Here is a 27,882-nt window from a genome sequence, read left to right on the forward strand (position 1 = left end):
TGACAATAAAATGTAAAATTTATGATGAATAAGTTTTTTTTGAAATTTTTGATGATTTATCGTTTTAGGAGCTTCGAAGTTGGGGAATTTTCGTCGTTTTCGAGTTCTTCTTCTGAAGATCCACTGGAATGGTTTTAGAAAATGAATGTTTATGTGTATTAAGGTCCAATTAGATCTTTAACAGAAAAAATAATCGCGACAGTTAAATGTTTAAAAGAGTTTGAACCTTCCATACCAATTTAAGTCCAAAAATTGAAGGCTATAGCCCAAAAAACCCTCTCCTGTGCAATATTTAATCCTCTGAATGCACAGCTTCTCACATACGTCCCGTCCAACACAAATCTACATAGATTCTTCAATTTTTGTGATTCTAACTCCATTTGTGTTATACCGGTCATTTAAGATTTGAATACTATTTATTTTACATAGTTGAAGGCCCCTTTTTGTCTAAAAAAGCTCAGTTTGTTTTTGAACTCCAAAGAATAAACATCAATATAAACAAATAAAATCCGTAAGAAGTTCTTAATTACATCTACATCCAACCACAGTTACAAAACGTTAATCTCCAAAAAGAACCTAGTGCCACCCGGTCTTCAAAATCTATACAGTCAATTTGATACTTACACTTCCTCATCAATATCACTTGCATCACTATATCCAAGTAAATTTCTACATAACGGACATGTGTCTCTCAAATTATTGAAACATTCAATACAATAAGCACCAATACATCCATCAGTTTCGCATCTTATGAGATCATCGTTGCTGGTTTTAAAAGTATTTTTAGATTTATCAATTTACATAAATTAATTAAATTTTTGCATCAAGTCTACTTACTGCTTCATCATTTTACTGCACACCAGACACGAAAGACTTTCGTTATATCCAAAAAGTTTACGAAATATCCAAAATCTGAAAAAATGACTCAGCAGGAATGAATGATCAAATTAAAGCATTAAGTTTTAATGAATTACCGACTAAATTTTGATCTTAAAATTTGCATGCACGTGGATGGACTTTCCCTTGATCTTCCATCACTAAACAGCTTTTCTTTTAATTGCTTTCTTGCAAATTTCGTAAATCCAGTTCGTTTTTTTAATATCTCATGATATAACCAATTGACTCGATCATCAGATCTTTTTGGATAATAATGTTCCATAATAACATTCCTGAGTCTCAAAGAGTATGGCTCAAAAAATAAAATAATCCATGAACTTGCAACAAGCATCGCTATAGCTTCATATTTCTTGAAATTTGGAGTTTCACCGTGTGGGAGGCATGTCACAAAATCAACGTCATTAATATGTGTTAATGGTCGCATTACATTAACAAGTTCTTTACAGAAATCCGCCATAATTCCATGACCAGACACATTGACTGACATTAAATCAACTGAAATGAGAGTGTGAATGAAGTTGATTGTTATGGACTAAATGGGAATGGAGATGCAATTTATGCTGAATAGCATTGAACTTGGCATTGTAAGAAGATTGACTTTAAAAAAAATTGAAATTTAACGGATTTTTGAAATTTAAATTTTAACGATTTTTCAAAATTTGAAATTTTCATCCGAAATGCTACAAAAACACATGCTCAGCAATTCAGATTGTCTAAACAACATGACAATTCTCAAAAAACGTTTTAAAAAAATAGTAAACAAAAACAACAAAACAAAACCAGTTTTCACCATCATTTTCAGCATTTTTTGATGCCAAACTGCCTTGACTTCCGTAAAAGCGTATCATTGTCACAATCCAAAAAAGTGAATAATCAGCCATCACAATGCCACACAAATGCAACGTTGAGAACAACAAGAAAACAGTCGATTTTAGTAAATGACGCCATTCATAACGTGCAAGCTTAATTGATGTCATTTGAATTAAATACTTTCGCTCATTGTGTGTTAATGGCATAACTTGATCCATGCCTAATTCGCAACGATATTTGTCGATTTTTAGAAATTGATTTGATATGAAAATATTTTTATATCTTAGACTTGTCATGTAGCTATTGTGAAATCGTATTGCCCTAAATTATTGGTTATTTTGGATAGAAAGAATGTGTGATGAAGGCAGAGTTGGGAAACAGGCACCTGTCACAAGTAAAAACCGTACAATTGCTTGATAATTTGTATGGTTTTGTTAGAAAAACCGTACAAATTCTTACAAAACCATACAAATTATTAAGAAATTGTACGGTTTTTGTCTGTGACAGATGCCTGTATTCCAACTCTGGATGAAAATGACAAAACATTAAGCAAATGTTGCAGACATACTTAAAATAAATCATGATGAAGTAAAAGCTGAGAAAAAAATTGATATAATCAATAAATTTCAATGCATGGCTTGTTCTGGCTTTTATCTCTTGACTAATTTCAGAATGAATTTCATCAATCGATTTCGACGAATTTGTGTGAAAGTCGAAGTCGTGGTCGATGCTTACAGAAACATAAAACATTTCTTCAACTTTTGCTATGAAATTTTTCATTTCTGTAAAACATAAAAATGGAATTAAATTTACATAGAATATTTATCGAGTGACAAAAACATGCTAGGTTATGTGGTTTTGGATTTTGTTTTTTGATATTATTGCTAGATGTGATATTTGAGGTTGTTTTGAAGGTCATATTTGGTGAATCTATGATATTCTATTTCTAGATTGTTCGGGAAGTATGTTATGCTTTTTGTTCATTATAAAAGTGTCTAGACATGTGTAAAGAAGATGAATGGGATCGAATATGATCAAAAATAATCTCGAAACTTGTTAGACTTAAATATTACCGAGACTTTTAAGAAGTGCAACTCCCCTTGGAGTCTCGATTTCGGTTTCGATCTCGCTCACGTTTTGTCCACTCGGGTAAGGTTCTATTCTGCAGAGTTACAAAACAGGTACCTGTCACGGGCAAAAATCATACAAAAAAACGGCTTTTCTTACAAAACAATACAAATTATTAAGAAATTGTACAGTTTTTGTCTGTGACAGGTGTCTGTTTTGCAACTTTGCTGCTCTTTTTAAGAAGATACTAACTTTTTTCAATAGCTTGAAGAACATCATCGCTTATAAAGTCAATCATTTCACAGAAATATTCAATAGGCTTGAGAAGATAGCAAAAACCTTTCACGACGTTCGTTGATTCACACAGAAAGCTGAATGGTCCAAATTTATCCCTAATAAAAAAGAATCAAAAATATTTATTAAAACCTTACAACAGTTTTTGATTCCTCCACAGAAACCATACAACAGTTTTTGATTCCTCAACAAAAACCATACAATTGTTCTTTAATAAGTTGTAAGGTTTTCATTGACATTACCGGCAACTTTTGATAGATTCATCTAGAGCAGCTTCGCATTTTGCAAACGGAGAACCTTCTTTTTCGTTGCATACATTAACGATGTTTTCCAACCATAAAAATGCCTTTTTAATGCTTCTCACTGTTGATATTATATGCTCAATTTAAGGTTAATTCTGAAATTTAAGCTGATGATTGGAATGCTTACCAACATTGACGATGTTTTGCTTCATTTCTAACAGATTTCCCTTAATTCTTTCAATATTCCTTTTAATAACTGGAAGTAATTTTGCGACCATTTTTTTGGCCACTTTGTATGGCTCTTTTGCAGCATCGAAGAGATTTTTGAGTGCCATTCTTACTTGGTCCTAAATATTAATAAACATTAGCTTTATACAGCTCCTAATAAATCCGAGACATTACCTGCGAGCAGCTCAAACTTTCCGCCAATATTTCACCATTCCTAATCAAATTCTTTGTTGGACCTGACAATGCAATTAAAAATGCAGCAGCAATCAAAAACATTCTTCCCCTTTTGCTGACAATTTGAGGAATAGTCAGCATAAAAATACATTGTGAATATGTATGAAAAGTAATTAGAATTGCCAATGGAGTGATGACGGAGAATATTATAATCCAAGTTTTCAGCAACGAATATTCGAAAAAGTCTTGAAATATCTTGTTAAGGGAAAATGTCAGGATGGCCAATGCTTTTAGACATGATAGGAAAATTACGAATTTCCATTTTTTCTTGTTTTCTTTCTTCATTTTGAAGATGATTACTGTGATGAATTTTGTTGAATTACATTTGAGATCATGGATTTGGAATATTGACGCTCTTGAAAAGGATTGGTCTTCTATTTAGTGACTTACCCGAAAAGACAAGGAGTATGCACTTGAGTATGATAACTAAATTGAGGTGATTATGTGCATTTCCGATACTATCATCTTCTTCTAGTCAACTCTGTGTTAACAAGGACACTCCAGTGTTGGAATCGGATCCTAATAATGGAATTTTAATAGTCTATCATAGGGAGAGCAGCATTAAGAAGGATATAGAACATGCTTAATTTATATATGGCACTTTGTCATATAGTCGATTAACCAGACAGCTTAGAGGCGGGAGCAAGCAAACGGAAACTGTAGAACGTCGGTTCGAGTCCTGAATAGGGATCCGTTGTTCAGAATTATGCAGAAGAGATACATGAACCCCTTTGAGAAATAACCAATAAACTGGTTTTAAATCTGGTTTAATCTAGTATTCCTCAGTAAACCCTCAGTTAACCTCTGCTGTTGCAACAATTTCAATGTTGAATTAACCACTCCATATCACAGACTTCAACCCATCCATCTCCAAAACAAATCCCATATCAAGCTTTCAAAAAAGCATCTGATGTCGAAATTCCCAGCATAATCAAATAATAAACAAATCAATTTTTGAGAGACCCAAAAGTTCATGAACTTGAGTGAATTGAGTATTGATAAGGAGCCATAAATCCCCTCAGTCTCTTAGAGATTCTCATCAAGTGAAGACTTAAAGATGAATGTGAAAATCAAATTTTTATTAATTTTCTTAATTCTAAAATTTTCCACTGCCCAAAAGTGCTCAATTGTGTCAGGAAGACCAAATGAACCAGAATCAGTGCTTTGTCAAAATGTCAATTCCATGAACGATATCGCAGATGAGATAAAGAACACACCAGCATGGCTAAATGTCAAAATAATCAATAAGGCACCAGTTGTGGAATTTACAAACAGTGCAGGTAATTGATTGTCTTATCAGCTGAAATGCTAATTGATTCTAAAGTAGTCAGGCAAGCTTTAAAATAATTTCAATATTTTTGTGTCTATTCAAGTCAATGTTCCTTATCTTCATCTTATACAATCACTCGACTTATGTCGTGCGGGAACACTGAATTTTAGTGACAACGGATTTACTTCGTATGACTCATTGAGGGAACTCGACATATCAAATACAGGAATAAAAACGTTTAAGAACAGCTGGTTCACGAAGAAAAATATTGAGAGTCTTGATATCAGCCGTAACAAAATGACAGAGTTGAGACGCGATAATATGAAGTATTTTCCTAAATTAAAGTTCTTTAATGCATCGAATAATGATTTGGTGTTTTTGGAAGCACATACGTTTTTGGATTCAAAGAAAATTGAAACAATTGCATTGACTAATAATCATATACAGTCGGTGCATTTTGAAAATCTCGATCAATTGAGGACGTTGAATTTGAAAGGAAATGCTTTGAATAATGTAAGTTACATAATATAAATGATGAACTGTTGGAGTTCCAATCCCTCTCCTTTCCTGAATACACTCCTGAGCTTCAGCACCTGATAGTCATTAAGGATCTATCTCATGAAATCTGTTTGAAAATTCGTTCAATTTCTCGATGTTCACCTTAGAGTTTGCTGAAACAAGTTCTGGATCTAAGCTAAGCATCAGCAGAGTCAAGCTTATTTCACTTAAGTTCAGGTATATGCAGACGAATCTGCCAGGTCGAAAATACTATCTATAAGGCAACAGACAGAAATTATACTTTCGCATATGCAGCAAGGACTAAGTTTGATTCCTATATCAGTTAATTGATTAAAAATCCAGACCCACACGCATAAGTCATGCTGACCTATTGCAAGTGGGTTAATCAATTCATAATCCGGCACCAGGATCACGCTGTCCTGTTTGACATGGTACCGAATTTTGGATCAATTAATTCGACATGTGCTATTTGAGTCTGCATCTCAGCTTAGTAATCCCTTCTAATCTCCTTTTTCACTAAGTCTTAAAGACATTATCATTAATCAATTAATATCCAGCGCTTTTGCGTCGTTGCGCTTAATGCTGTTTCATTAGAATCCCCTCAGTTGCACAAAAATAATAATATCTTCTTAATTTTAGATTGGTGGAAATTACGTTCGAATGCCTAAATTAGAGTTCATTAACTTGGCAGAAAATGTTATTCATGGTATTGGTGACCGATGGCTTGAGACACTCGAAAGTCTGAAATATGTCAATCTTAGCAACAACAAGATACCTCATATTGGTGATTGGGTAATCTATAGCTTTAATTTTTATTTATGACATGATAATTTAATTATGGTCATTAATATTTTAGACATTTGGAGGTATGTTAGATTCTTTGGAATTTAGATTGGATTTTTGATGAATTCTGATGCTAATTTATAGGTGGCGAGAAGACAAAACTCGTCGAACTGGACTTGTCGTATAATGCAATTGGAATTTTATATCAAAGTTGCTTTACGTGAGTATTAAAGGATTCCCAAGTGGCACAATGCGAGGAGTCGTCCCGGATCATTGGAGCAACTTCGTGTCTTCCAACACGTTGTGCTGTTCAGGACTTCTATAATTACACTGCATGGCTACTCATATCTTGCTTTAAGTCAAATCGACTCGAATCCCGTTCTCAGTACTTAATACATTAGTGACATAATAACCTTGCTCTTTACAGTCACCTGCCGCTTCTCACTTTTCTTGACCTTTGTAACAACAAAATACCGGAAATTTATCAGAAAACTTTTATGAAGCAGACCTTGCTGCAGACATTGTACCTCGATAATAATAAAATTGCAAAAATACATCCAAATGCTTTTGAGAATAATCTACAGTTGAGGAATCTGGACTTGTCAGTCAATAAAATTAAGACATTTACGGCCGAATATTTTGGAACTAAATTTGGTGGAAATAGATTGAGGAAGTTGAATTTGGCACAAAATGAGATTTCGACAGTTGATGCTAATCTGTTTGCAATCCTTAAGAATTTGGTGATGTTGAATTTGTCGTCGGTAAGTAAGTGGTTAGGTCCAAACATACCTAAATCAGTGCTATCCACTTAGTATGTCGCGGCACAGTGATATACCGTAGAACAAATGCAGACGTGCCGCGTGATAGTTTGAACAACACAGCTTAAGATGAACTAACTTCCTTCTTCTTTCATTCCAGAACAAGCTAAAAGAATTATCCCCAGATGCTTTAAAGAACAATATCAACCTCCAAGAACTTTACTTAGATGACAACGAAATTGAATTCTTGCAGCCAACTTTCTTCAAGAATTTCAATGCTTTGGAGGACTTTAGCATTCAAAACAATCGGATATCCTTTATTCCGGACACTACAAACCTGAAAAAGTATGTGATACTCAAATTCCTTTAGCACTTTATTCCCTTATTATTTAAATTCCAGACTCCAAAGAATATCAATAGGCAAAAATCCACTCCAATGCATCTGCATGAAGGAAATTCTCATTTGGGCACGTACCAACAAATGCAAATTCGTTAATGTCAAGGAAAATATTAAGAATCCAGACTGTGTTGTCATACCTGAAACAACATGTATTAAGGAGCAAGCAAAGATTGAAAATTATGGAATGTATGATCGATTCTTAGATGGAATGCCTATCGAAGTAGGTGATCGATCAAGTTTTGCATTTGAAATGTAATTAAGTTGTTAATAAAGTGTACTGGATGTACAATTTGAGATTACAATTAGATTTTTGAGTTTTGGAAGAGAAGATTGTTGCTTGATTTTATGTTACAGCAGTGATATTCTAGCTTCAGGTTGCAAGAGTGGCGCATCTACTCTTATGCAACTTGATTCGACACCATTGTCCAGCTAGCGTCTATTTAAGTCATTGTCACAACTTGGTGATGAGCCACGATCGACATAACACAGTTGCAGCACACTAGTGTGTCGTGACATCACATAGTGACACCACACTGTGTTGCGACACACAGTTTTAACAACACTGATCTAGAGAGTTAAATCTTGAAGTTGTACGTCCTTAGACCACTGCTAATGCTTCCATGCTCTAATATTTACTTAAATAAGCATTGTATACTTGAAAATCCTAAATAGTAGCCATTCATATCCTTTTCAAAATCGAGAATGTCCAGTAAAAGCTCCGGAGTTGCTCAGAACATCTATTAACCCTAATTAATCCTGCAAGAAATATTGAATTATAGTAAAAAGCTGCAATTGATTTTAGAAAAATATATTTTAATTATTAGCAAATTACAGAATGTATATTTTCTATTAATTTATGGATTCCATGTTGCATTACAAACTTAAAATTTTGATCATTTTTTTTATATACTCGCAGACTTGCAACAAATTATTGTAATAATAATAATAATAATAATAATTATAATATAAAGAATAATAATTTATGTATAAATTGAATTGACTACATTAAATTAATATGTATATACTTCATTTTCAATAAAGTACTTGATCAAGTTTGATGAGCATGCCAATTTGTACTCAATGTGGTACACTATGAACATGCTCATCATCTGACCTTCGTAGATGACATTAAAGTAGAATTAAAATATTAATAATCTGAAAGGGAGTTAATGGTAAAATTTTACACTCATTACAACTCTCTACATGCTGTTCAGGAAGTTCCAAACAAAAAAGTTCCATTTTAAATTAATATTTCCGACAAAAATTACAAAAGTCGCACAGTGTACACGATTCATGGAATTTCTTTGCAAATACCACTATGCAATGTTAATTAAAAAACAACAAAAATGGTGTACAACGTACGACTTTTGATACAAAAGGGGAAACAACATTTTGAATTATGGTCGATTTAAGGGAAGATTGAGGTGTGACCTGAACACACCCATTCACTCCTGTAACTCGATTCCATTACAATAATACTAACAATTTTCTCAAAAAAAGTCAATTTTGTCGGATATACAATTAAGTTAGAACTTTTTTCTCTCATTCCTAAACGCATTAGTAAATTAATTACTGAGGTAATTAACAATGCACAATTTACAGACACAACGTGGATATTTAATCTTTCAAACATTCATTGATTACTGATTTGTTGTGTTTTTTTTGTGTATTAGGTAATTAGTTATTATAATCCCATGCTTGATAGAAACTTAGTAAGTTCATTACATCATTGTTGCTGATTGTTGGAAGTGACTGAATAGCATTTAATGCCGATTTTATGAATCATCGATAATAAAGTTCTTGATTACTATTTATACAGTCACCAAAAAGTTCACAAACTTTTTTACGACTCAAATGACACTCAAATGTCTTCATTCTATGTAACCGTTATGCGACACACAATGTGACACTTTTAGAAATAAATTTGTGATAAAAAAAAACAACTTTATGGGTTTCTAACTTGACGGCGGAAATTCGATGACAGTTATGTGACAGTCACGCAACATTTTATTACTTTTTCGCACTGGATTAATCTTGCGTTTTTTTTTGGGGTGAACTTGATTTGAAAGTATTTTTAGTTAATTTATTCTGAGGAAAATCGATTGGAAATTGTGTTTGTTGTGATATTATTGAACATTGATACTATTTTTATCAAGATGCATAATAATTTAGAGAACATATATTAGTCTAGGAATCTACGTTTCATAGAGCATTAGCATCTAAACATTATAATCAATCCAAACATATCTGGACAGCAGATTGCATTCTTGACTCTGTGTTTTAAGTAGATGAATCGTTAGCATATATCTTGGTCTTCATGACATTCACTTCGGGCAGCATAAAATAGTTGCAAAGACACCGACACGTCGTCGCGTGGCAAGATGTGAAGTTGTCTCGACTGTTGTTTTCAACGAATAATTAAGTTTGTCACATTCAATACCATTCGGTTACATCATGAAGTTGACAAATGTAATTTATCACGACTAAGTCCAACTTTAGCTTTAACTGCTTGTTTATTATCTTTATCTCTTTATTATATTTTATCTAAGTTTATTTGAATCTTCACATTCCAAACTGCGCCCTAGCCATGGAAGTTAGTAGTCCATAATTTGAGGTCGACTCCAATTACGCCGACTCGATCCTAAAATTAGCTCTACACTTGTTCTACTTTAGTCTAACAGAAAATAACTAATCAAACCAAAATACCCCAAAGAACCTCACCAAAAAATCAAATAAGTCCCAGTCACTATCCACAACCAGCAAGTCTTTACGTCACATTATTTTCCCTTAATTAAATAAATTTTTTACTTTTTTTTGCACATAGTTTTTTATCGACATAATTTCTATCATTTTTCCACAGTGAAGTATACATAAGATTTAAACAAAAAAAATAAAAGATGAATGCAAAAAGGTAGACAATAGAAAAATCTCAAATGATCAATTATCATCTAAATTAGTGCAAATTGATTGATTGATTGAATAAGAAAATGATTATTCATTCAGTAATTATTGCTGAGTCGTTGTACAATGAAGAGTTTCTAACTCGATTTACATAAAAAAATGACATAAAGAACATATGAAAAAAAAAACACGGAAGTAATTGAGGCTTAACATGTTTTGTTATGCATTGAGTTGCAATGACTGAAGCTTCTTTTATGTAAAGAATTTAAAAAATGATTTTTTTCATCCACTTATGTTTTTGCTGAAGCTATGAATTGCATATTTATGTCCAAAAACTATCTAAATACAGTTGTATAATCATCTTCGCTTTATAATTATTATAATTATAAATTTGAATAGCAAAATGTTTCATTAAAAAGTTTTCTTTTTTTATCCTTTTTTTCATCCTAATATAATACATACTTTCTATAGTTATCCAAAAAGTTTTCATTCATCATCAAAACTTTATGATTTTTTTGTTTTTTGTATTTTTTTTTTTTTACCATCAAAATAGAAAAAAGCAGTTAAAATCCAGTTTAGAATTCCACAGAATTACAGAAATGGATTTGATTGATTTGGATTCCATCCAATATTATTATTATTTATGGTGTTCTGAAATGAAAATAGAAGAAAATTTGATTAACGATTTGATGCAGTATTTGAATTGAGTTTTGGGTCATAAATATTGCAGTCTTTTTAAGGAATATTAATATTACTTTATAAAACCTTATTTTAAGAAGCTTGATGCCGATTCGGATTTTATACTCAAAATTTTGAGTCAAATTTCCATATAATATCCAAATTGACATCAATCTCTACTTTTTGTTCAATTTTTGTATTAGTCAAAAAGTTCCAAAGCTTTCAAGTTCAAAATTTGAAGCTTTTACACCGAAAACCCACATTAAGTACTTATTCATAGCCCATTGATGAACATGAATGTAAGAATTTTGCATATGAATGACTTGAAAAGTGGAAGTGTGCTGTTATGTGCTTAAAAATTCAACAAAACTAATTTTAGAATCTTAAAAAGTGTAAAGCTGCTTTGCAATGAATGATTTTGTAATTCTTTGCATGTTCACACGTTGTGCATAATCCTTAAGTCTTTGCTGATCATGTGTGATTATATCTAACTTAAATGCTAAGCTGTCTTAAAACCCTTTGAAAATATGCCTTTGATTGGATAAGTGTATTTGGAAATAATCCAAATCCGCAACTACATCACACACATGTTCTATATCTTATTTAAACTTTCATGTCTATATAAAATTTTTCATTGACTTTTTCTAACTTTAAAATTGTTGAAAGCAATTCTAATGAAGGTCATGTGCAGCGTACAAGTTCAAGGTAGAATATATCAAGTTTGTTTGAATTTAGAGTTGGGATGAGTCACTCTCTTAGGTTAATGACAGACTGGACTGTCATTTATACGCAAAGTTCGAAGTTGACTCGAATCTTGTATTGAATTGTCAACTAAACTAAAATCAAGTTGACTTCAAGCTCTGAATCACTCTCAACAAGGAAGTAGCTAGAAAATCCTAATCGCCTAAATTTGTTCCTGACTCTGAGCAATTGTCAACATTGCACATCACTCAGAAGTTGAATCATTTCAAATTCAGCTTAGCTGATCGATTTTAACACGCACAATATATGTCAAATTCATTACTTTTTAATAACTGTAACTATGTAAGGTCAGGAACACAATTCTCAAATTCTAATACAGTTCTAATACAGTTCCTCGTTTTCAGTCATCAAGTGATACTTTCAGGCATATTCCATTCATTTAATGCTTGTTTCCCTCCATACTCCTAACTTTTATCTTCATATACTTCTGTGAGGCTGCAAAGTTGAGTCTTATGTCGTCTTGTGCTGCTATCAAAAATGTATCAATACATTTTATGGGAATTGTTATCAATTAAGCCCTAGTTTCTGATTAACCGCGTTTTTTCATAACCGCTGTTATGCTGTTACGAAAAAACTCAAAACAGCTGTTAACGCGGTTAACAGCGGTTATTAAGAATTTTTAATAATATCACAATTTTACATGTTAATGAGCTTTTTATTGATATATTTTCTTTTTATTTGGCTCATATGGTTGAATTAGGTTACGTAAACCTACAAAAGTAAAGATATTTATCAAAATCAAAGAAAAAAGAATAACTTTTAATAATTGATGAACTCCAAAATTATTTTTTCTATTGAAAATTCATAAACATTAAGCCGTTTGTATGATATATTTGAAAGCAATGCTGTTTTTTTGCACAAAAATGTGCGAAAGTTAAGAACACTCTCTACGCAGCAATTTGGACCGAAATTTTCCTGATTTTTTAAAGGCAAGCAAGACGGAAATTGCCCTTAACTCCAAGACAATCGCGAGATTTTGAAAAAAAAATTCCCAAAATCTTTCAAGTTTTTCAAAGGAATTCTAGCATAAAATCTTTATCCAAAACTCACATTTTCTTACAAAAAAGGAGAGATTTACGAAAAAAATTAAATTTTTTTTTATTAAAATTCAAAATTTCCGTTAAATTTTTCTTATTTAAAGCCTTTTCAGATAAAAATGATGTTAACAGCGGTTAATTTTCTATAACCGCTGTTTTGCGTTAACCGCATTTTCAGGTAAAAAACCGCTGTTATGCTGTTAACGGTTAACCGCTGTCAGAAACCCTAATTAAGCCAAAATAACTTCATTAAAGACTTCATAAAGTAATACGCAATATTTCCATTAAAAATAAATTAATGTAACAAAGTTTATGACCCAAACAGCTTATCAATTATACTAAAAATATTTGCCAAAATTAAAAATAATATTTCCGAAAAAATATTCAACATAATAATCAAAAATAAATTCATATCTTACAATAGAACAAAACATTTTGCATTATAATAAGTAAAGTAAATAAAATAGTAAAAATTCCATGTGAAAATAAAATATGAAATAAACATGTGACGGTGCTGTAACTACTTAAATAAGAAATTAGCGATAATAATAACACTTCGAGAATAAATATTTGTGGAAGGTCTGATAATTTAATTAAAACAAGTGAATAAAAAGGAAAAGAAGAAAAATTATGTAAAATACAAGAAAGTAAATTTTTATGTAATGTGAAGGAAAAAGTATACAAAGGTCATTACCAGATTAATAACCAACAATAATACTATTATCGATTATTTAAGCATCCAACCGCTTCGTATTGCTGGCTATAAGAATAGTAGTAGGGTTGAAAATTTAATTATACATTAAACATGTAAAACTGTTGTTTTGTAATCAATTTGAATTTTAGCGCACTTTTTGGATCATAATTTTCAAATTTTACAAATACGTTGAAGGTTTGAATTTTTAAAAGCTGTTAAAAATTTTAAATATTTAAAAGCCGGTAAAAAATTTGAATCTCAAAAAGTCGTTCAAAATTCAGTATTTTAACATCCGTTGGTAATTCAAATTTTTGAAAGCCGGTAAAAATTTAAAATTTTGACAGCCATTCATAATTCAAATTTTTGAAAGCCGCTAAAAAATCTAAATTTTGACTATCATTCAAATTTCAAATTTTTTAAAACCGTTAAAAATTTAAAATTTTGACAACCGTTAGAAAATTCAATATTTTAAAACTCAATAAACGTTTAAAATTTTGAAAGCCGTTAAAAAAATTTACTTCCCAATCAATCTTATGATCTTCATAAGTGCGCTAGAAATGAATATTTAATATCCAATTTCAATAGCAGTTTTCCCCAATCGAATAGATATTGGAGAAACAATATTGTTTACATGTCCGATGGTGATTATAAAAAAACTTCAAAAGTGATAATGAGCTGAGAATGAATAAGCCATAAAACAAGATACATAATGATAAGTACATTATAGCGACTACTCGCACAACTACTATAATATAAAATAACTTGAAATATGAAAATTCATTTTGAGCAATTATTGCAAAAATGTTTGTTGGACGAGATTTTTTTGCTTTGAAGTACTCACATCATTATCATTGATAAAACATTTAGTATTGTCATTATTATTATTATTACTGTACATGAAATGGTCATCTGTTATAGCGAGTGAATTAGGTCGCATTGGAACATTTTCATGTGTCATACGAATGTCATTTAAGCTTTTGCTATAATTCGTAGCTAATGCAATTGAATTGTCTACGTAATTTGTATTGAAAACTTCGTCATCGTCTGCTGTTATGTTATTAATGTTATTCAATTCATCTGTATTATCGATTGTCATAATAAAATTATTATTATTTAAATCACCATTATCAATATCCTCATAAACATTCGACTTGATCATAGAATTTATTTTAAATAAAGAAATGACGATTTTAAGTAAATTTTCATTGAAGACATTAGTTCCTTTTTATCATAATTAACTTACCTGATTGTTATCATTACTATTGTTTACTGGTGCCCAAGGATCTTTTGATTGAAGTGGCGCAACTGGAAACTGTTGTTGCTGTTTTAATTGATTCATGGACGGATTCTACGAAAAATTACAAAAATTGTTTTAAAATTATTATCTTTTAAATCCATCATCGTGAGTCATATCATTTTACGTCATACCTGAGGCTGATTCTGTTGGAATAAATTCCTTTTCATCGCCGGTGAGTCACTGAATGGATTGTATGCATTATTGTTACTCGATGGATTTATTGGCTTTATCAAATTATCTAGATTAACAAGAGCTGAATTTTCACCGAGAAAAGCTGCAGGATTTTGAGTCTTGGATTGTGGTGTCGTTTTCTTTTGGGCAAGTGGATCTAAATCGAGTAAATCATTAAGATTATTATTTTCACGATTCATCATCATGTCATTTGCAGGCGACGATGATGTCTGCTGCGCTGATTTACTACGATTTGTAATTATATCAAACTCATCCAAATCTGAACCAGGCGTAAGACCAGCTAGAGCACTATTTGTTTGACGTGAAGGTGCTGGAAACTAAATACAAAATAACAGCTTATTAGCAATGATTTTCCAAGAAATTTTAAGGATATACTTACGCCACTAGCTAAATCACCACCACCAGCAAGTGGGGCCCAAGGATCGAGTGGATCAGTTGAAGTCTTTGAATTCCATGGATCAGGCACTTGTTGTGGTGGCTTATTATTAGTTGCCCAAGGATCAGCTTTAACTGGCCACGAATTTAATTCGTTTAATTCGTTTGAAAGTGGTTTTGCAGGCAACACTGGAACTGCATTTGATGTTGGTGGAGGAACATTTTGCAGCCATCCCTCAATTGAGGAACTAGAATTCGCAGCAGGCGATTTCATCCTTGCTTCAGATGTTAAAGGAAATGCTGAAGCTGTGTTATTCATTGGAGGTGGAGGCAGCCATGGATCTGGTTTTGGCGCCGACCATATATCTATATTATTGCCCTGTTATGATTTATAGCAGATATAAAGTAATGTTAATGTCAATAAAATGTATTTTTTTATTACCAATGAACGAGCTGCTGGCTGTGGTGGTTGTTGAGATGATTGAGGTAATCCCCAAGCATCAGTTGAATGTGGTGGACTGGAAATACCAGCAGCACCAAAGGAAATGTCTAACAAGTCTACTAATGCACCTTCACTCTTTTTATCGCCATCCTGTTTCTTAAAGTCTTGTTCGCTTTGGCTAAGAGCAAGCTGCAATCTCACATCATCAGAACGTCTCTTTGATTCCTCCTGATCAGCTTCCTCTTTTGACATTGCAATAGCTAATTGTAATTGCAATTCCTCTTCGCCGACAGTCTGTGGTCTAACAAATTCCATATCATTATAACTTCGTCTATCAGACTCTGGCCAAACTGGCGTATCTCTACTTGGACCATCAATTGAACCATCACTTCCAAATCCACTTGCAGTTCTTGCAAATCTCTCTTTTGCCTTTAATGCTCTCGCACGTTCAGCCTTTAATCGTTCGTCATCTTTCAATAGAATTACTAACTGCTTTGCTTTCTCACGTACATGAACTCCTTGGTCTTTTCCTTCCTCCAAATGCTGAAAGTCTTTAAGTGTCTGAATCGAGAAGATATTCTCCTTACATTGTTGTGCTACTTTTTCTGATCCCGTCTTAATAAGATATTCCAGCAATAATAATGCTTTATAAACATGACGCCAATTCTTTCCATGATCATTTGTTCGTTTCCATATCATTTGCATGATTTCAGAGAAGGCAACAACATTATATGTCAAATCGGCTATTTCAGCCATAATTGTTGACGATGGACCCCATGGATCATTACTTGTCGCTTCTCTCACTTTTACCTAAACATCGCGAAGAGTCGAGAAAAAAACAAAAAAAAATTAAGTTATCAGCCCGTATTTGGCTATCTTATCAGTTCACTCACCTGAGCGTCAGAGTAATTGTGTGCTAAATTCTTTATATTTCTTCGCAGTCCTGCTACGTTCATCTGCATTTTGAATGTTTATTTTCAATTTTTTTTTATTCTGCAACAAAGAAGAGACGAAAAAAGGTTCCATTAGTACACATTTGTGATATATTGGGTGTTGATATAAAAGAAGAAGAATAATCGTAGAAAATTCGCGATAGGTAGTGAATTTGGGCGCATTATACATGACAAAGTAAATATGAAATATTGAGATGTTATCAAGATCGATGACTTCGGGTACTATTATTATTGAATGACACGATCGATTGAGATTATTGGACAATTTTTCCTTTCTTATGTGCCTGTCGCTGTCGTTTTTCCTTTATTATTAATTCAATTAGGAATTGAAAGACAAACATGATACAAAGCGACGTATAACATGTGCAGTACAAGCGGTATAAATGCATGAAGCCACAGAAATTTTCCACATATCGATTTTTCCATATTTAACTAACTACACAAACGCAATTTCTTTTATATTTTTTTCACATGCCATTAACTAATTGCACACCAAAAATAAGCTCTTATATTCCTTATTTTTTTACACACATATTGCTATAGTATTTTTGTTTTTGTATGTGAATATGATTCTGTGTTTTATTGCAGATTATTAACAGGAAAGTAAAGTGGAAACGGCATTTCATCTAGGTAGGTCTCTTTTTTCTCTCGCATATTCTGTGCTTATGAATGAAAGTCGAATAAAAATAAAAACAGAACAGAAAGAAAAAAAATGTTTGTGCGTAAAAACATTCTCTCTGTGCTGTGACTGCTTATGAGTCGTTCCAACTGTAAATATGTAAATCATTTGTAGAATACTTGTAGATATAGACACAATTAATGCACAAGGAATTAATCAGAAATTGTGTAAAATATAAAAAAAGTTTATCTTTGTTTTTCTTTCACGATAATGGTCTCTGTCGACGGGCGCTTTGTTGCCATTTAATACACTTTTTTGTACGTATAGTACAAATGATTCATAGATGTGTGGGAGAAGGAGAAAGAGACACAGAGGAATTATTATATGTGAATGTTGATGAACTTTTGACTCGGAATTTTCACGCAATATTTTTTATGCAATCATCACAAATTCTCATTCTACACATCACTAATTAAGCATATTTACTTATTTACATGTTATTAGCATTAGATTCACTAAATTTATATACCTTTCACAACTTTTTTTTTCTAATCCAAGATGAAATTTTTTTTATTTCGAATGATGACAGGAAATAAATTTTAAGGTCAGAAAAAACTTGAATTTAATGGCTCGTCAATGAAATTTTTATTACGGCTGCTATTTCCTGGACTTTATGAATACTTTCAGACTTTTTAAACAAATAGATTTGATCTGCTTTAACTAGAATTTAGAAATGAATTTTTTAACTTGAATTTCTTGGAGGATTTTTTTACCCGCAACCTGCACGAACTGACTCTTGACTACCCCTGTAATTTATTCATTTGAATTTTCTAAAACCGTTGATTTTTTTCAAAAACTATTTGCGAAATTTTTTGGGATATTCCCAGATTCCTTTGTATTTTTGTGCCAAATTCCTTGTATTTCCCATGATGAATTGAATTTTGAGAAGATTCACTTTGTAAATATTTGAAAAATTATTAAGAAAGGTCCAAAAGGTTTAGTCCGAACGGAATGAACACAGAACTTGAAATTCGAGTAGCCACTGATTGATAAAAACCAATCCGGCAAGTCTAATGATGATAAATATATAAATTTTTAAATCAATTCCGTTATAAAGAGTGTAATTTGTGCAGAAAAAAGAGTAACATAAACCAATTTCATGCCATAACATCTCGTAATAAAGATATAATCACTTGATGAAGAGATTTCACCTGGATAACAAGAAGAAGATTGCAAAAATAATAATCCATGTTAATTGAAATTTTCTAAATAATTTTTTTTTATTTAATGCTTCAGTAGAATTTTCACTATTATTTAAATAGTTTTCATCTTTATCCAGATTGTATTTAATCTAATTTTTTTTTATCAAGACATCATTTTTCTTATATCTTAGACACTTTCATTTTTTCATAACATTTTAAAAAGATTTATTTTTTTTTCTTTTAAATATCTAATATTCTATCAATAATTTCAATAGTAAAGAATTATATCATTCATCTCTCATTTTTTTTTACTTTACTTTTTTTTGCTAAAAACAGAAAATAAAAAAGTTCAATAAAAGCTATAGCGAAGAAGAGATACAATTGCATTAATACACATTAAAATGCGCAATGTGGGGAGGCATTTTTTTTTTATTTGCACGGGATTATCACTTTGAGTACTTGGCTGACTGGTTTAGTTTGATGGAAATCATTAAAAATCATTCAGTCAATTCAAAATATTTCAGTTCAGATCATAATTTTTGAATTTCAAAAAACCGTTATAATACTCAAGCTAATATACTGATTGATCCGGCAAAATTGATGCGCTTTTAAGTCATCCGTCCGTGCGAGGAGACTACTTCCTATTATCCTTGTTGAGATATTCATGTTCCATAAAATCTTTCATTTAATGTTTTTTTTTTTCTTGTTTAAACTTAAGCCTTAACTATTAATTATTAAGTTGTGGTAAATTTAATTTCGATGATATGCCACTTGCGGCTGAAGATCCACTATGATTATTAGTGCTATTATGAGAAGAAACTAATGATAATGTTGATGCTGAATGAACTGATGAAGACATTAAACGATTTAAAGTCATTGTCGATTTACGATTTGGATTCGTTAAATCTTGATAGCTTTCACATTGATACTTATCACCCAATTTTGTTGCTGAACTGTGCATGTGTGCATGAAATGTTGCATTTCCCGGTAAGGATTTTGACTCATCACTGTGTTGATACTGATTATTATTAATATTTAATTGATGTAATGTGTTGTCATAATAAAAGCAATTTGTTGCAATTCCTTTATTATTACTACTTCCACCAGCTGCAACAATTGATGATGATGATGATATATCCTTACCATCATTATTTGCAAGCGTATTATTGGACGTTGTTAATGAATGAGTTTGCTTTGATGCATTATAACTATTACTACTGCTTGTTCCGCTACTTGGAAGTTTCGGTAATCTACGCTTAAACCACGAGTGATGAAGTGCTTGCTCTGGTGTGAGTCTCTTTTCTGGTACCCATTCTAAACATTCATTTATAAATTGTAAAAAATACACATCTTCACATCCATTTAAAGCATTTTTTAATTTTCGTGTCCCTGGCGGACCTCTAACTATTCCACGTCGCGAAAAGCCTTCCGTCATTATCACGGAACCATCATCCAAAGTTTTTGTCGTACAATATCGTGGATATCCTTTTGCATTAAAAAATATTTTAGCACGTTTAGAATTTTCTAAAATGAAAAACAGAAGGAAATGAAAATTTTTAAGTTCATGTTTTTTGCTCATTTTTAATGATTTTTTTTTTTTTGTGTCATTCTTAGCTAGAATAACTATTTTAGGTATGAAAGCACTTAGACTACAGAGACATTGATTTTTTGTGAGGAGGAAAAAAAAAGTCCGCATAACATTTCGTGCCTAAGGCTGACTCTCGATAATTTGCATAATCTTGATTTCATGCAAACAATCAGGTTACTTTGGGTTACTTGTTGATGTAAAGTCAAGCCAGTTACTCTTGTGTTAACAAGGTAGAACTCAATGAGAAGTTTATCTACTTCTATGTGTACATCACATAGCTGGATGTGGTGAAGGAGCAAAGAAGAATTTGAAAAATTAAGTCACAGATTTACCTATAATCTACTGGTTTTAAAGGTTTAACTCTCACTGGATTCTTATAACTCAGTCAACAAACCCTTTTACGCCTTAGCTCCTAAATGTATCATAAACAAGACTGCATTATCCCTAGCTTATCTCACAATTGCACAATACTAGGGTAACAAGCATTTAAGTGCCTCTGTGGAGCCACTGGTAAGTTACTTCACTCGAATTCGGTGTGGTTCCGATTGCCATTAGTTCAAATTCTATCCCACTTCCAAATTCGTGCTTCTCCAGAAGCTTTGATACATCACCAAAGCTTAATATACACGAGATCAAGACGAGCATAAAGCTTTGGGCAACGTTAGATTAAGGAGCTTGTCAAACATTGTAAATCGAAATCAGTTTGGCAAGTTCCGAATCAACACACAATAATGCCATTCTTAAGGATAAGCCATAACATATAAAACCCACGAATTCAGTATCCGAATTGAGCACTTATCCTTGATAAAAATCAAAAAGGACATAAAACTAATTTCTTCCGTTGCTTGCACACCCACACATCATTGATTGATCAATTGCAGACATACAATATTATTATTATTTTCCTTCTCTATGCGTCGATGGCATACATAGTGTTCATAGCAGAATGTTTGCTTGTTTTTTTTTTTTTTTCATGTTTCAAAAATAAACAAATATTTACCTAGCACTTGCTTGGGCGGCATACCAAGCAATTCTATTATACATGCAAGCTGATCTGATTCATCTTCGCCCGGTAATATTGCATAGCCTGTATATAGTTCTGCCAAAATGCACCCTTAATTATGGAATATAATAAAATTTGAGATTTTTTGTAAGATATGACATAAATTTCATTATGATTATTTATTATTGTATTTACCTAGACTCCACATATCAATTGGCATTCCATATTTTCCACCCAAGATCACTATTATTAGTTTTGTGGATGATTGAATTGAGTATATATATGAAAAGAAGATAGAAAAAAAAATCGAAATGAAATATTCAGAAAGGAATATGTGTGTGATGCAAAGTGTACAAACCTTCTGGAGCTCTATAAAATCTTGATTGTATGTATGTATAAACTCGCTGATTCTCATAACATGAACTACCAAAATCGATTACCTACAATGTTTTAAGAGTGAGGTATAAAAAAAAAGAGCGAATGAAGAAAAAGAAGAAATTTAGGAATGGAAAAAAAAGAAAAACATAATTTTTGTGTAAATAAGGAAGTTGCCAAAAATATATACGATATTATTTTGTTTATGGTCAATAAGTGTCTTAGTTATAGCCTACCTTAATTCCCGATCGACCTTGCTGCTTCAGTAATATATTTTCGGGCTTCATATCGCAGTGAATTATTTTGAATTTATTGAGAGCATCTAAACATTGCAATAATGAGTGAGCGAATTTACGTACAAGTTGTAGACTAAATCCTTGAAACTTGTTCTTCTTTATCAATTCATATAAATTTATATGTAGAAGTTCAAAAATTATGCACATGTGATTACGAAATACAAAATAGTCAAACCTTAAAATATAATAAAGATAATAAGAAAAATAAGAACATGAATAATAAGGAAATGAAATGAAGTGAGTCAGCTGATATGAGGCGCAAATATTGAATGAAATTGAGCCCCAAACGAAATTCCCATTATCGACAATTATGTCACGTTCTCTCAACCATTTTTTTAATGCTTTCTAAATTTCAAGCCGTTTTTTGAGAAAAATTTTTGAATTTTAATTTGCGAATGTTTACAAAAATAAAAATTTTAAAAATCACTCTAAATCATCTTATCATTACAATCTTGAGTGTTTATACGTCTGTATAATGATAGTACAAAGTGTAAATACAATAATGAAACTATTTGTGTCACGAATGAATGATTAAATTCTAGAATTTAATTTCAAATCATTTTGTAAACAAAAATTCAAAACAAAAGAACATAAAATTCAAAAATAATATGACAGTTGATGATAATCTGCGCATTATTTCGTTGAGGCTCACGGAGTAGTAACATAAAATAAATGAACCAAATATGATGATGCATAATTAAAAATTAAAAACAACATCAATCAAGTAATAACAATGATAATGAATTTTAAAACATTACTCACATGTGAATTATATTAAAAGTATTCTCCTTATCTTGTGCTCGTAAATGCTTTAAAATGCGAATTTCTTCTTGTGCTTGTCGATGGAATCGCTTCTCATTACGCACCATTTTCAGTGCAACATGCTCGAGTGTTTTGTGGTCATATGCTTTAACTACTTGTCCGAAGCTACCTTTACCAATAATTTTGAGCACTTCATAGCGATATGCAATATGATCGTGTGGTATGTGAATGTATGAGCCATTTTCGTTGTCATAATCATTTGGGCCCGTACCTGAGCGCTTCTTTGCATTAGCACCGATAAAATATATATGCGGATATTTATAAATCTCATGATGCTCATATGGTGTTAATTTATTCATATAGAGCATCATAACTTGATGAGGAGAGGCAACAACTGGGCATTTCATTGGCTGTGATTTACTTTGTTGTTGCTGCTGCTGCTGCTGTTGTTGCTGTTGAGTCTGTAGATCTGTACATTGATTAGTTCCATTTTGTTGATGGAGTAAACTCTCAACGGTACCCGTACCCGTTGCTACCTGTATACACGACGATGTTGTCGATGATTGATTGAGTTTTGTATTTTGTTTTGTTACACCATTATTTAAATCACTACTGTTGCTATTTGTTGTATGATTATTATTAATTAAATTGCTACTATGTGGTAGTGAGTTCTTTCTGCTGCATAACATTTGCATTTGCTCATCTTGCTGCTGCTGTTGTTGCTGCTGATGATGGTGCTGCTGCTGCTGTTGCTGAGTGGACGACGAAGATGATGTTGAGCCAAGAGATTTCATAACTGGCTGTGCCTGTGGCTGATTAAATTGAAATTTTTGTGGGATCACTAAAGGAATTGTCGTTGATGATGATGATGATGATGACTGATTTGTCTGATTATCAGCTGCATAACTTAAATTATTGAGTGTTAGATTCGATGATGAGACAGTATTTCGCAAGTTAGTACTTGATGATGTAGGCAGCGAGGAGACACCAGGTTTAGTAAAATCCCAGAACACAGCAGAAGAAGCGGAAGAATTATCACTATTATTATTAAATTTGAGACTTTTAACAGAGCTCAATTGCTGCGTATCTAACGTATTATATGTGGAAGAGCCCCCAGATAGGAAATCAAATGAGTCTATATATGATGACTTTGTGGCCAAGAATCTATTGTTGTTGTTATTATTTCCTACTAGTGAAAATTTCTCCAAATTTTTATCATTTAATGATGATATTGAATTGATTTTCGATATTATTTTCATATTGGGTGTGTTTTGTAAACTGTTTAAATTGTCAAATGAATGTTTGGAAATGCGAGAACTCTTTTTAAGTGTAGATGCATTTGACGATGACGATAAATATATACCACCCTCATTATTCTTATTATTTTCGCTTGAATTTCCATTCTGTGGCTCACAGATTAGCGATATTTTCTATTAAAAATGAAATAAAAAATAAAAATACATTATTAATTATTAAAACAATATTGCAGCATTATAATTGATTATTTTCGTCCACAAATAGATCTATTTTTTCAAAACTCTTTTTTTTTCTCTTCTCTTTCTCCTTACATTTTCCATTTTCCTTTAAATGAGCTCTTTTGATCACATTTTTATATTAAATTTACATATATGTTTAGCTCAAACATAGCTTAATCTAATGAATTTCATTATTCACTTATAATAATGGCTTTTTAATTGAGAAATATTGCAATTTTACATTTTTTCCATTTTCACTTTTTAAGATTTAAAGCAAATTTTATACTTCGAAATATAAGGTCTACAAAAATATTTAAGGGGTATACGTTTATGCTCAATTATTTTTATGTCTACTTATGTACGAGTCGCATAAACGAATTCAACTAATATTCATGTTTTTAACTTTTATCTATTTTATTGTATGAAACTCTATGAGATTCTTATTTGTAATTATTTAGTTTATCACTTAGATTTCGAAACTTTATGTTGCAAATGTTTACTCTGTTAAATTTTGCATAAATTTTGAATCTTGTTGTAACGGTCAAAATAAATTCAAAAGTGAAAAATATTAATCATCATTATTTTGTCGTGAAAGATTTTGTGATTATTTTAAAATATTCAATTATTTGATAATGCAGTGGTATTCAGGAGATATAGGAGCAGCTGTTAATTTAGCAAGGACCAATAATGCAATTTTTGTTGTTTACTGTGAAGGTATGCTCGTAAATACATTAAAATATTGAGATGAGAAAATTTTTCACAATTTTCTTTATGATTTCTCTTTAGGAAAAGATGAAAATTCACAAACTTTAACTAGTTACATCAATTCAGAAGCTGTTTCATCAAGGCTGCAGTCAAAATCATTTGTCGCTATTAAGATTGAAAGCGATAAGCCTGAATATATTCAGTTCTGCAAAATCTGTAAGTTATATCCAATAAGAATTACGTGTAAAAATTTATTTGTTTTTGTTTTCATTATTCATGCAACAGATCAGTTAGTGCCTGTTCCTTCATTATTTTTCATCAAAAATGGCATTCCTATTAAAGTTGTTACAAGTGCAGTAAAGTCATCTGATGAAATTGTTGAAGCTATTGATGCAATCATTAAATCTCAAAATGATGTTGTTAAAGGCACAACGACAGAAAGTCCCGTAAGTCAGGAAGTTCCAACAACAAGTCAAGAAACAAAGCCTGAGCCTAAATCATCACCAGAAATTGTATGTGAAGATGGAGTTTGTTATAAAAAGGAACCGGAAAAGTTACCAGAAACATCAAGTGACGTGAAACCAGCTGAAAAAGTAGAAACGGAAGCGGAAAAGCAAGAGAAAATAAAACGAGCTATGAAACTAATAGAAGAGAAACGAATTGAAAAAATCAAAGAGGAACAAAGACTCGAAAAAGAAAGAGAAATAAAGCGTCGACAAGAAGGCAAAGAAATACAGAATCTAAAGAAATGGCAAGATGAACAAGAGCTACAGCAATTAAGAGATGAAAGAAAGAAAGAAAAGATGGAAGCTATGGAGGCAAGAAGAAGAGTTTTAGAGCAGATTGAAGACGACAAAAAGGAACGAGCACGTAGATTTAATTCATCAGCAGCATCACCAGAAACCAAGGAGCCTGAAAAGCCAATTCAAACACCAACAACTCCAACAACAAATTCAGATTCCGCAAAAATTCAGTTTAAGAAGCCAGATGGTGAAGCTGAAATTGTCACATTTGACGTCACAATGCTCTTTGGAGACCTATTTTCGTTTGTCAAATCTGACATTTTACAAGGAACTAACATAAAAGATTTTACTCTGGCTACCGTATTTCCACGACGTGAATTTAATTCAGATGATTTTGGCAAGACATTACTAGACTTAAATTTAGCACCATCGTCAGTTCTTTTAATCATTCCCGGAAAAAAGACCTCAAATAATTTTACTCAAAATAGAAGCACCGTCTTGCCGACAAACACAGACGGCAGTTTCTTTGACATGATAAGTGCTTTAATTATGGGTCTCTTTTCGCCAATATTTGCTTTGTTTGCGTACGTTAAAGGCTTTGTGTTTAGAAGTGGAGAGGAGAATGCTGAGAGTGATGTTGGGAAGCGTAAAAGAGATGAAGAAAGTTTGGTAGCTAACGATGCGTAAGTATTAATAGAGGTCACTAGCATACGGTCTCAAAAACTCTAATTTCATATAAATTAATTCACTAATTATCTTCACAGAGCAAAGAAAAGAAACATGAATGCATACAATCAGCCCGAACCATCAACATCAACTTTCCAAACGGGCGCAATACCTAAATCATCCACATATAAAAGAGTTAATCCATCTAGCAATATTCATAGACTACAACAAGACAGCGATTCAGAAGAGGAAAGAAAAACATATAACGGAAATTCAACACAACAAATGTAAAGCATTAGATAGTCAACGTCAGTTACTTTATTGTGCATTTTTAATGATGATTTGTTAAATTTCTGTCTAATCTTTATTATAATATATTTTAATTGTATTTGATTTAGGAATTAAAAATAAAATTAATTCATTTAAAATTTATAAACTATTGTGTAAATAAGAAGCAACAACTATTCAAAAATCGATACATCATGGAAAATCCATATAATGTTGATGGAAAATTAAAACCATAACTAAACAAATTAAGCAGTTATCATAGAGTCAACAAAACACACAAAATATGGTAATAATTCTGACACTTAATATTTGAACAGTAACAGCAGTAGTAATAAATTTATGATAAAGAGCCAATATACACGAATATCATGACTAACAATAATAGGCAACAACCAAACTACCTTTTCAATAATCATATTAAATTATTATTATTATTTTTTTATGTGTGATATATTTATTTTTTTTTATTTTTGTACGTTCGTCAAACACAACTGCTTATTGATTGCTCATTGATGTCTTTATGATTATGTGTATGCCACACACAGTATGCAAAACAGCCACTCTCTTTTTTTTATGTGAAATCAATTTTTAGCTTCCTCAATTTAGCAGTGTCAATAGTCACATTGCTCGCTTATTCATTATTTTTTCGACAATTGGAATATATCACGAAAGTTAATGACGGAGACAACTAGTATAGATGTGTTGAGTGGGCTAGTGTATGATGAAACGCATTTTTGAGGTTTTTTCTTCAATGTTTGTGGATGAATGTTCAACTACGTGACAATTGTGTGGCTTAAGATTCATCAATGTAATGGACGGACATAGACATAATTAGAGTGCATACACAGAAATGCAAAGCTGTGTAATTGTGGACAGTCTAGACTACCCTAGTCGACTGGTTGACGAAAATACGTTAGAACTAGTCATCAACAGAAAATTACCTTATGGCAAGATATAACGACTAATTGTAACGATTTTGGACCACTTGCGGTCATTTCCTGGAAATGAATGTGAGTCAACTGATTTTCAACTAGAAGTTAGCGTTGCGGTTTGATTTACAAATGACGCCAAATTCAACATTGTGTTGTACAACAACAAAGTGTGCGCAACATTCTAACGACACAAGCGCCCGTGATAAGATTTGAATCTACGCTCTGTGCTTCCTGGTCTCATATTCTTACTACTGAGCTATCAGAATCTCATCGACTATAAAGCCAAATGTTGCACAGCCCGAAAAATCTTTGAACAAGCAGACACAGACAAATAGACAAATTGCAGACTACAGCACCGTTGTATCCAAGAAAACACACAAAAAAGAGAGACAAA

The 27,882-nt window shown here is 31.9% G+C and overlaps 5 protein-coding genes across 6 annotated transcripts; 2 read left to right on the forward strand and 3 right to left on the reverse strand.

Annotated features, from left to right (window-relative positions):
• Positions 1-576: 576 nt before the first annotated feature.
• On the reverse strand, positions 577-4,058 carry LOC139101070 (DC-STAMP domain-containing protein 2-like). The gene is made up of 9 exons (XM_070653938.1): positions 3,714-4,058; positions 3,499-3,658; positions 3,312-3,432; positions 3,028-3,167; positions 2,456-2,489; positions 1,688-2,028; positions 975-1,392; positions 838-912; positions 577-765 (listed from the first exon to the last, which is right to left on the reverse strand). The coding sequence occupies exons 1-9, from the start codon at positions 4,056-4,058 to the stop codon at positions 621-623; spliced, it is 1,779 nt and encodes a 592-aa protein (XP_070510039.1). The 3' UTR covers positions 577-620.
• A 728-nt stretch (positions 4,059-4,786) lies between these two features.
• Positions 4,787-7,804, forward strand: LOC139101094 (leucine-rich repeat-containing protein 15-like). Its single transcript, XM_070653971.1, has 8 exons — positions 4,787-5,053; positions 5,147-5,556; positions 6,202-6,354; positions 6,419-6,428; positions 6,490-6,565; positions 6,773-7,106; positions 7,264-7,448; positions 7,504-7,804. The coding sequence occupies exons 1-8, from the start codon at positions 4,831-4,833 to the stop codon at positions 7,757-7,759; spliced, it is 1,647 nt and encodes a 548-aa protein (XP_070510072.1). The 5' UTR covers positions 4,787-4,830; the 3' UTR covers positions 7,760-7,804.
• A 491-nt stretch (positions 7,805-8,295) lies between these two features.
• lqf (epsin homolog lqf) lies at positions 8,296-18,262 on the reverse strand. 2 transcript variants are annotated; one of them, XM_070633730.1, is made up of 7 exons: positions 17,983-18,262; positions 16,775-16,874; positions 15,882-16,691; positions 15,444-15,818; positions 15,004-15,381; positions 14,819-14,923; positions 8,296-11,055 (listed from the first exon to the last, which is right to left on the reverse strand). In XM_070633730.1, exons 2-7 carry the CDS (start codon positions 16,841-16,843, stop codon positions 10,996-10,998), a joined length of 1,797 nt encoding a protein of 598 aa, XP_070489831.1. In that variant the 5' UTR covers positions 16,844-16,874; positions 17,983-18,262; the 3' UTR covers positions 8,296-10,995. The 2 variants fall into 2 exon arrangements, with proteins under 2 accessions (XP_070489831.1, XP_070489832.1); XM_070633731.1 differs by lacking the exon at positions 8,296-11,055 and adding an exon at positions 13,537-13,641.
• Positions 18,263-18,757: 495 nt separating this feature from the next.
• LOC139085638 (putative dual specificity tyrosine-phosphorylation-regulated kinase 3 homolog) lies at positions 18,758-24,426 on the reverse strand. The gene is made up of 7 exons (XM_070633729.1): positions 24,248-24,426; positions 22,680-24,109; positions 21,858-22,092; positions 21,605-21,686; positions 21,442-21,489; positions 21,244-21,357; positions 18,758-20,179 (listed from the first exon to the last, which is right to left on the reverse strand). Exons 1-7 carry the CDS (start codon positions 24,254-24,256, stop codon positions 19,383-19,385), a joined length of 2,715 nt encoding a protein of 904 aa, XP_070489830.1. The 5' UTR covers positions 24,257-24,426; the 3' UTR covers positions 18,758-19,382.
• Positions 24,427-24,736: 310 nt separating this feature from the next.
• On the forward strand, positions 24,737-26,686 carry LOC139101093 (UBX domain-containing protein 4). Its single transcript, XM_070653970.1, has 4 exons — positions 24,737-24,868; positions 24,941-25,075; positions 25,145-26,285; positions 26,367-26,686. Exons 1-4 carry the CDS (start codon positions 24,787-24,789, stop codon positions 26,557-26,559), a joined length of 1,551 nt encoding a protein of 516 aa, XP_070510071.1. The 5' UTR covers positions 24,737-24,786; the 3' UTR covers positions 26,560-26,686.
• Positions 26,687-27,882: the final 1,196 nt, after the last annotated feature.

This window comes from Chironomus tepperi, unplaced genomic scaffold (assembly GCF_022539635.2).
Source record: "Chironomus tepperi strain 1889 unplaced genomic scaffold, CSIRO-AGI_Ctep_v1 contig_74, whole genome shotgun sequence".
NCBI classification, from domain to species: domain Eukaryota; kingdom Metazoa; phylum Arthropoda; class Insecta; order Diptera; family Chironomidae; genus Chironomus; species Chironomus tepperi.

Excerpts from the sequence above, each read along its gene's own strand:
- LOC139101094 (XM_070653971.1), top strand. The coding sequence starts at position 4,831 with ATGAATGTGAAAATCAAATTTTTATTAATTTTCTTAATTCTAAAATTT. Across the intron at positions 5,054-5,146 it reads GGAATTTACAAACAGTGCAG|TCAATGTTCCTTATCTTCAT; the intron begins GTAATTGATTGT and ends TGTCTATTCAAG. Across the intron at positions 7,107-7,263 it reads TGATGTTGAATTTGTCGTCG|AACAAGCTAAAAGAATTATC; the intron begins GTAAGTAAGTGG and ends CTTTCATTCCAG.
- lqf (XM_070633730.1), bottom strand. The coding sequence starts at position 16,843 with ATGCAGATGAACGTAGCAGGACTGCGAAGAAATATAAAGAATTTAGCA. Across the intron at positions 15,819-15,881 it reads AGCCAGCAGCTCGTTCATTG|GGCAATAATATAGATATATG; the intron begins GTAATAAAAAAA and ends AAATCATAACAG. Across the intron at positions 14,924-15,003 it reads TCCAACAGAATCAGCCTCAG|AATCCGTCCATGAATCAATT; the intron begins GTATGACGTAAA and ends AATTTTTCGTAG.
- LOC139101070 (XM_070653938.1), bottom strand. The coding sequence starts at position 4,058 with ATGAAGAAAGAAAACAAGAAAAAATGGAAATTCGTAATTTTCCTATCA. Across the intron at positions 3,659-3,713 it reads AAAGTTTGAGCTGCTCGCAG|GACCAAGTAAGAATGGCACT; the intron begins GTAATGTCTCGG and ends ATTAATATTTAG. Across the intron at positions 766-837 it reads TGCAGTAAAATGATGAAGCA|CAACGATGATCTCATAAGAT; the intron begins GTAAGTAGACTT and ends TTTTAAAACCAG.
- LOC139101093 (XM_070653970.1), top strand. The coding sequence starts at position 24,787 with ATGCAGTGGTATTCAGGAGATATAGGAGCAGCTGTTAATTTAGCAAGG. Across the intron at positions 25,076-25,144 it reads TATTCAGTTCTGCAAAATCT|ATCAGTTAGTGCCTGTTCCT; the intron begins GTAAGTTATATC and ends TTCATGCAACAG. Across the intron at positions 26,286-26,366 it reads AGTTTGGTAGCTAACGATGC|AGCAAAGAAAAGAAACATGA; the intron begins GTAAGTATTAAT and ends TTATCTTCACAG.
- LOC139085638 (XM_070633729.1), bottom strand. Across the intron at positions 21,687-21,857 it reads AAGGTCGATCGGGAATTAAG|GTAATCGATTTTGGTAGTTC; the intron begins GTAGGCTATAAC and ends AAAACATTGTAG. Across the intron at positions 20,180-21,243 it reads GCCGCCCAAGCAAGTGCTAG|AAAATTCTAAACGTGCTAAA; the intron begins GTAAATATTTGT and ends TTTTCATTTTAG.